The sequence below is a fragment of the Cyprinus carpio genome, chromosome A1 (assembly GCF_018340385.1).
Source record: "Cyprinus carpio isolate SPL01 chromosome A1, ASM1834038v1, whole genome shotgun sequence".
Lineage (NCBI taxonomy): Eukaryota > Metazoa > Chordata > Actinopteri > Cypriniformes > Cyprinidae > Cyprinus > Cyprinus carpio.
This window is the reverse complement of record NC_056572.1, coordinates 39,398,883-39,406,382: the sequence shown is the minus strand read 5'-3', so window position 1 is coordinate 39,406,382 and position 7,500 is coordinate 39,398,883. Positions and strand designations below refer to the sequence as shown.

Genomic DNA, 7,500 nt, shown 5'->3' with positions numbered 1-7,500 from the left:
AGCGCAGAGATCTGCTCAGCTGATAGATTCACACACGGCTTGAGCTTCTCCAGCACATACGGGTCCGAGCTCTGGATGTACTCGCCGCTCAGGAAGCAGCACATGTTCCCCAAAACATCCAGCTGATCCCGACTGATCCTGACGCCTGAGATGCCCTGAAACACAGCATGAGAGTTATACACGTCAAACGCTTCCATGATCCTGAAAACACCTCATCCAGTCAGAGTTTGATTTTCATCATATTCATATCGTCAGATTGTCAGATTCATATATCTGAAGTACATATAAACTTTCTGTTCATTTGGATTACACACTTTCAACAACAAAAACTAATCAACTTTGAGATGCATATTTGTCAGTCACACAAGTGTTTTAGTATTATTATATAGATTTATAGTTATTTTAGTACTTCAAGGTAAACTAAAAACAAATAAGAAGTGATGTCATGGCAACTAGCTGAAATAAGTGTATTTTTAATATATATATATTTTATTTTGGTTTCTTTTTTAATGGATTCCATTTAAATTTGTGTTTTAGCTAATGATAAACCAAAGATAAATACACAGTAACCAGGTATATGTATTAATCATCACTAAATCCAATTAGATTCAGTCTCACAGATTTTAACATTCACTAACCATGAGCGATACATTTGTAACTGTTCATTACTAGTTTTTATCAGCTCAGGTGCACCAAATGATATTAACAGATACAAGTTTGATTTTAATGAGTTTTAATGCTAGTAAATGTTAAAATGAACATTTATTAAGATTAATAAATGCTAGTTTTCATAGTTAATGTTGACTAATGCAGTTAACTAAAGTTTACTAATGAAACCTCATTATAAAGTGACTGAACATTGCTTGTTCCGCAGCTTTTTAACAGATTTTTTTTTTCTTTACAATAAACAGATTTATGCTGATTCAAAGCCATTTGAATTGATGTATTCTGAAAATGATTATTTAAATCAAATCAAAGTTAATAATGAACTATGGCCTGATGTTTTGAGTGCAGAAATCTAAGCCGCTTCATTGACGTGCATCATATTAAGTGGATTAGTCTGTTAAAACCTGTGTGATCCAAATGCACAGGAACCGTATATGCATTTCAAACACAGGCCCAAATGCTTTTTTTGAGTGCATAAAGAATATAAAAGCTTTGTTTTCGTTACTAGACAGCCCCTGGCGTTGTTGAAGAGCGCCTGCTTCTTGAAGGACAGTGTGCTGGACAGGACGGAGAAGTTGGCCGCTCCCAGAGAGGAGAAATACGAACGGCACTGAGATCTGTCGATCATCGAGTAGCTGAAACACAGACAGACACACACATGACGATCCGTGTCTCGTCTTCATGAGCTGAACTGAGGATCTGAGAGTGTTTGTGTTCTCAGACGTACTTGTAATAGATGAGCACTTCAGCAGGATACTGGGAGAAGGCAGCGAGATCGGCGCTCTTGATGTAGTGATACATGCAGGACAGCTGAGGGACAAACACACACATCAACACACACACTCTCCCACACGTCTATATAAATAATCAGCATGCTCAATCTTTTCTGTTAAACCTGTTTCACACTCGATCTCCTGCACGTCTTCTGTCTCTGATTGAGAGTAGAGTTTTTATCCAGTCGAAGCTCTTTTAGTGTAATCACACAAACATCCAGCTTCTCGTGTCTTTCTGCTGTCAGATCTTGTCTGATTTTTATCAAGTAACCATCGGAAAAACTTTGATATTGTAAGTAATATTTCAAGATGAACACATGATTTGTTTTGTGTCCTCAGTATCACTTTTTATATTTCTTTAAAATAACTAAAGCCACTTCCTGAATGACATCACCCTCCAGGAAATGACATCGTTTTGGAGGGAAACAGCAGCACTGACGTCAGCATTATCAATGAATCTGTGATGTTTGAAAGTTAAACGTTGTTTATTTTCTTGTGTAAATGATAAGGCTGAAGGGTTTGATATGGACCAGAGCAGATTTATGGAAGATCTATTCTTTTATAAATGTTTCATGAGGTTCAGCAGAACATGAAGGATCCTCTTAATGTAAATGACAATGATTGGTTTCTAAATTAAGCATCAAAAGCGTGTGACTGATGTGCTTGTTCACCTGTGACTCCTGCAGGACGAGCGTCTGATTGACTCGCCGTCTGCAGCCGCGGATCAGACTCAGGACTTTACTAGTGCTGAAGCTCTGGATCCGTGAACAGGTGAAGCCCTGCAGCACCTGGAAGGACACGCTACACACACACACACACACAGAGGTTAACATGGCCAAAAGTAAAACACCTCATCTAATCTGACTGATAACTCTCTCCACTCACTCATCTGGGTTGCTGAACAGAGCGGCAACGGTTTCAAAGATCAAAACGGCCTGAGAGCAAGAGAAAGTCAACCATGTCATTATTATTATTCACCATATGCACTACAACACACTTGCTATCGCATGCAACATGACCTTAATGACTTTATGTGCAATAAATATATATTTCAATACTTTAATGTGGGGTACATACACCTCAATATACATATTATTAAGCTTTTGTAAACTGTATGTATACAGTATATATAAATATACAGTATGACACACCTGCTCATGTTTCCATTTCTTCCGGTTGACCGTCTGCACAGCCGAGGATGACTGCGACACATCCAGCAGGAAGACACGCGGGATTTCCGTCGCCATGGCGTCAGGAACGTTTGTGATGATGGCGTCGGACGAGCTGTTGACAGCGATGATCTAAAGAGAGACAGAGAGAGACGTCACGAGACGTGCTGAGCCGAACCGGAGCCGTGTGAACGTGAGCGAGGGTCACCTGGCTGACGATGGTCCGCTGGACGATCACAGGCGCGCTGATGATGTTGCTCACGAACAGTTCGGATTTCACTGCCTCAAGGAAGATTTCTCCTGAGATTACTCTGATGATTGATGATTGAACTCCAATGATCAGTGATCCCAATTTCTGCAGACTGTCTGCATGAGTGATCTGCCGCAGACACAGATGTGTGTCAATACATCGAAAATTACACGACAGACAGTTTCCAGGGATGCACAATATTAGATATTTGCCGATATCCGATATGCCGATATTTTTCAAATCATTTTGGCCGATAGATGGTCTAAAGCAAAAGAGCTGAAAAAATTCTACAAATCTTTTAGAGCTCCTTGTATTTAAGTTTTCATAAACCATAGTAAATATATTTCATATTAACAAATAAATCTGTATATATGTATATAAATTATTTAATTTACAAGTGTCATGTTTGTGATTTTTATTGATGTAAGCTATAGCTTCTGACCTTTAAATCAAAACAGACTCCTGATTTTATGACATCCATTATGGCTTTAATTGTATTTTACTTTTCATTTCATTACAAGTAGGGCTACAGCGCCCCCTACATAATTAAAAGGCCTCACCGGAGGAGCATTGACTCTATCACACACGGACGTTCTTTAATAACATCAGATTAAATGATGCTACCAAAAAAAACAAATAAACTCATCACCATTCAGGCTAAAGTTCCTTCATGAATGACCGCACTGCTGACCTGATCTTATCACTAGCACACCCTCAGCACATGTGAGCTATTCGTCTTATCGGCATCATTTTATTTTTAAACCCGATGTTTTAATTTGTTTTAATTTGCCTTCATCGACAGATGTTCTGATAATAATATGCATCCCTAACAGTTTCCATACTGGAATTTAACTGGCAGAGATTACTGTGTGTGAGTCACTGAATCACGGTTTATTCAACAACCCTGATCCATTCAGGAATTAAACAAGTAACAGTCTTTATGTGTGAGTCAATGAATCTTTGATTGAACCCATTCGTGTAACACCACTGATTCATTCAGGAATGAAACATCAGTCAGAGACACGTAAGGCTTTGAGAGGAATTGGTGGTGTGTACCTGGTAAACTCCAGACGACAGCAGGGTTTGGATGATCATCATGGCCTGATCGAGGTTCCAGTCCTGAACGAGACTGAGCACGGAGAGCGTGTTGAGCAGCAAGTTCCCTCCAGCGCCGCTGATCTGAGCCGTGCTCAAACCCGTGGACGACTGACCCAGAGCCTCGATGGCGCTCACCGTCAGATCCCCTGCGTTACTGGCCAGAGCCGCCGACACCTGCACACACACACACACACACACACACGTCTAGCTTATACAGAGCTTACTTCTGCTGATATAAACACACACACACTACATACATCAGGTAGAACATCTGTGCAGTTCTGATGGACGCTGGATGAGATGTTCTTCAGCTGCTCCAGACTCAGCTGAAGGAAGGAGCTCGCAGGAGCCAAGCAGAGGAACTTCTGAGGAAGACTGTGAACACAAGCACACATTAAGCAGCCTTGGTTGGTTTGCTGGTCTAAACTGATCTATAGTTAAGATGGTCCAACAGACAAGTGGCCAAAACCATCAAACCAGACCCACCTTCTCAGGGGGGATTTTTCAAATGATAGTATTGTTAATAAATGTGTTATGTGAGATTTGAACAAGCCTTCATTTGATGAGAGTGGCTTAGCTGGATTTAAATGACTTTTCATGTACACTATTAAAAATTAAGCTTCTTTATTGATATTATCCATTCCATGAAGAACCTTTCACATTTATGGAATCTTTTTCATCGCACAAAAGATTCTTTAAAATGGAAAAAATGTTCTTAAAATATTCTTTGTACTAAGAAACGATGGTTCTATTAAGAACTGTTAACTGAAAGGTTCTTTGGGAAACCCAAATGGTTCTTTTAAATGGCATCACTGTGAAGACCTGCTTTTGGAAGCTTTATTTTCAGTGTGAGATTGGTTATTGAGAGTGTTGTTGGTGTCTCTCACTAGTAGGCGCTGAAGGACGGATTCGCCTCGAACAGCAGGGTCACGTAGTACTCCATGACGTCATCAGGAACGCTGGTCTGACCGAAGAGCTGCAGGTTCTCCAGGTTCACAAGGAACGGCTGAAAAACAAACACGTTGAGTTTGGAACGACATTAGAGTGAAGATGAACTATTCCGTTAAGAGTGATCGGATTCAGACGACAGAAAACAGATCGGAGCTCTTCAAGTTGTGAGTTGACACACCTGAATGGAGCCAAACTGGAGGAGGTCGTCCAGTGTGACGAAGCTCAAGAAGACGGAGATGTAGTCTGCGAACCAGGCGGTGGAGCTGAGATCAGGGTTGGAGGTGTTATAGCATTTAGGAGTTGAATCTGAGGCTGAGAACACAAAGACAAACGTGACTCAGCGTCAGACAAACCCTCACATTACTGGACAGCAGAATCAGTCACGCCGTCGATCAGAGCGACTCACAGGTGTTGAGGTAGACCAGGATGGTGCTGTAGATGTCACTCGGAGAAAACTCCGCTGCAGTGTAGTTGTAATTAGCCATCACTGAAACACTGAACAGAGAAACGCACAGAATCTGTCATCGTTAGATGTCTTTAGAAGAAAACTAGTTGCACTAAGCCTCGATGAGATTCTAGCGAAACTAAAGAACAACCTGATGTGACGTTATTTTGAACAAAATTAGGCCAAAATTAAGTTCATTTGGAGTTTGCATCTGAAACGTTTACCCCTAAGTGAAGAACAAAGTCTTTACACAACTGGAACACATAGTGAAGGTACGGTCACACTAACCAGAGCTCTGTGAAAGGACTTCTGAGTGAGCTGTGCTTCGTACGGTACATCGCTACCCTACTGCACGGACCTTTTTTGTCTGCAAAATCTCTCCAGAATTTCTCTGATGTGACAGCACAGCAATGTGATGTGGGCAACCTGCTACTCACAACTTCTTGAAGGAGAGACAGGAGGCGTTTAGCATGACGTCTGGAGCGATGAACTGTGGGGTGAGGAGAGGCAGGTACTGAACCAGTCGAAGATCAAACCACTGAATCACCTCAGACTGGACGTCCAGCTTCAGAACCTGAGGCCAGACGCAGGACAACACCTGCCGGGCCAAACCCACGGGCAACAGCGGCTCCTGCGGGACACACAGAGAGACGCTTCTTCATTTACTGCTACCGCGTCACAGTTAGGACTATAAACCGGAGCTGCTTTGGACATTTCACAGTAAATGAGAGGAATTCAGAAGCTGCTAAACGACATGAGCGGTTAATATAAGGTTTTCAGAACCAGATATTATCAGGTTTAAATCTAGAGAGTCATTACATTAGTTTATAAACTTTTAAAGGAGTGACAGATGTCCATACTGTCTGTAAGTACTGGGGTGTCTTTGGGTAAATTCTGAAAAACCGGCAGATTTGGGTAACATCGTCCACAGCGTTGGGCCGGTTGAGGAGACTGCTGACCTCCGCTGGAGACACCGACTCCATCAGCTGTGAGGAGACACACGTCAAACAACAGCAGAGCGGACAATATAACGAGTTAAAGGTGTGCTTAGTGATTTGGTGCACATTTAAAAATGTTTTTCTCCAAAGCAACGGTTCTCAAACTTTTTGACCCCCATTGTCCACAACAATATTCAGAGGTTCCCCTCTAATTATAATCTATGGACAGTTAGGGTCATCTTTAGGCTCCCACATGGACCCCTGGTTGAGAATCACTGATTTAAAGAAATGACCATAACCTTCAGCTATTGGCTCATTCAGGACTCTATCATTGGATCTAATCAGTAATCAGCAGGTGGAGGTGGTGTGATGTCTCTGACCTCTGGCACACGGGCCGGCGGCATCAGAGACAGGAAGGTGGTCAGATCGGGGAACTGGAAACTCATGAAGGAGGAGCTCAGGAAAGCATAGTAGCTCTGGTCACCATAGCAGCGCAGCGGGGCGGGGCCTGTGGAGACAGAGGGATGATGGATAAGTGGATGGAGGGATGAATACATGTATGGATGGACGGATGGATGGACACCTGTGAGAGAGCCGAGGATCAGCTGGTAGATCTGATCTTGTGTCTCCGGCTGGAAGGTGGAGCTAGAGGAGTTTAACAGCTGCACCCTGGAAGAGCAAACATCAGTGAGCATGCAGACGGGTTGTGTGTGTGTGTGCGCTGCTGGACGATGCTGAATGTGTGTGTGTGTGTGTGTGTGTCTGTGTGTGAGAGTCTTACGCCTGCTGGCTGATGGGACAGGGTCGCTGCTGGACGATGCTGAAGTAGGACGTCACGTGTTGGACTGTAATGTTGGCTATGAAGGACGGCAGTATGTTCAGGATCCAGAACTGTAGATCAGTGTCTGATGATGTGGTCAGATTGGCCCTGTTAAACACCTGCTGCAGAACCGCCTCCTGCACGGGGGACGGGAGAACCACGCCCTGCGTCTGACAGACACAGACCACAGCCAATCAGATATTTCACAAATGCCCTCTCAGAACTAGGGCTGAAACTAAACATTATTTTGATAATCGATTACATTATTTTGATAATCGATTAATTGGATAAAATATATATTTAATTTACATTATTTTGATAATCGATTAATTGGATAAAATATATATTTAATTTTGTTTCTTTTATTGGGAGAAAACATGTTATTCCACA

The 7,500-nt window shown here is 42.3% G+C and overlaps 1 protein-coding gene across 1 annotated transcript in view; it reads right to left on the bottom strand.

Moving 5' to 3' along the window:
- The window catches only part of LOC109101794, a 34,913-nt gene that overhangs the window by 7,798 nt on the left and 19,615 nt on the right, over positions 1-7,500 (bottom strand). Inside the window, exons 51-67 of the mRNA XM_042766008.1 lie at positions 7,072-7,280; positions 6,874-6,959; positions 6,671-6,798; positions 6,213-6,338; positions 5,790-5,983; positions 5,314-5,402; positions 5,086-5,219; positions 4,844-4,962; positions 4,214-4,331; positions 3,915-4,130; positions 2,817-2,987; positions 2,591-2,740; positions 2,325-2,374; positions 2,111-2,240; positions 1,394-1,476; positions 1,172-1,301; positions 1-155 (exon numbers count right to left, since the gene is read on the bottom strand). The exon at positions 1-155 is cut by the window's left edge and continues 36 nt beyond it. Of these exons, the coding sequence (XP_042621942.1) occupies positions 1-155; positions 1,172-1,301; positions 1,394-1,476; positions 2,111-2,240; positions 2,325-2,374; positions 2,591-2,740; positions 2,817-2,987; positions 3,915-4,130; positions 4,214-4,331; positions 4,844-4,962; positions 5,086-5,219; positions 5,314-5,402; positions 5,790-5,983; positions 6,213-6,338; positions 6,671-6,798; positions 6,874-6,959; positions 7,072-7,280 (2,288 nt within the window). The remainder of the gene's footprint in view (positions 156-1,171; positions 1,302-1,393; positions 1,477-2,110; positions 2,241-2,324; positions 2,375-2,590; positions 2,741-2,816; positions 2,988-3,914; positions 4,131-4,213; positions 4,332-4,843; positions 4,963-5,085; positions 5,220-5,313; positions 5,403-5,789; positions 5,984-6,212; positions 6,339-6,670; positions 6,799-6,873; positions 6,960-7,071; positions 7,281-7,500) is intronic.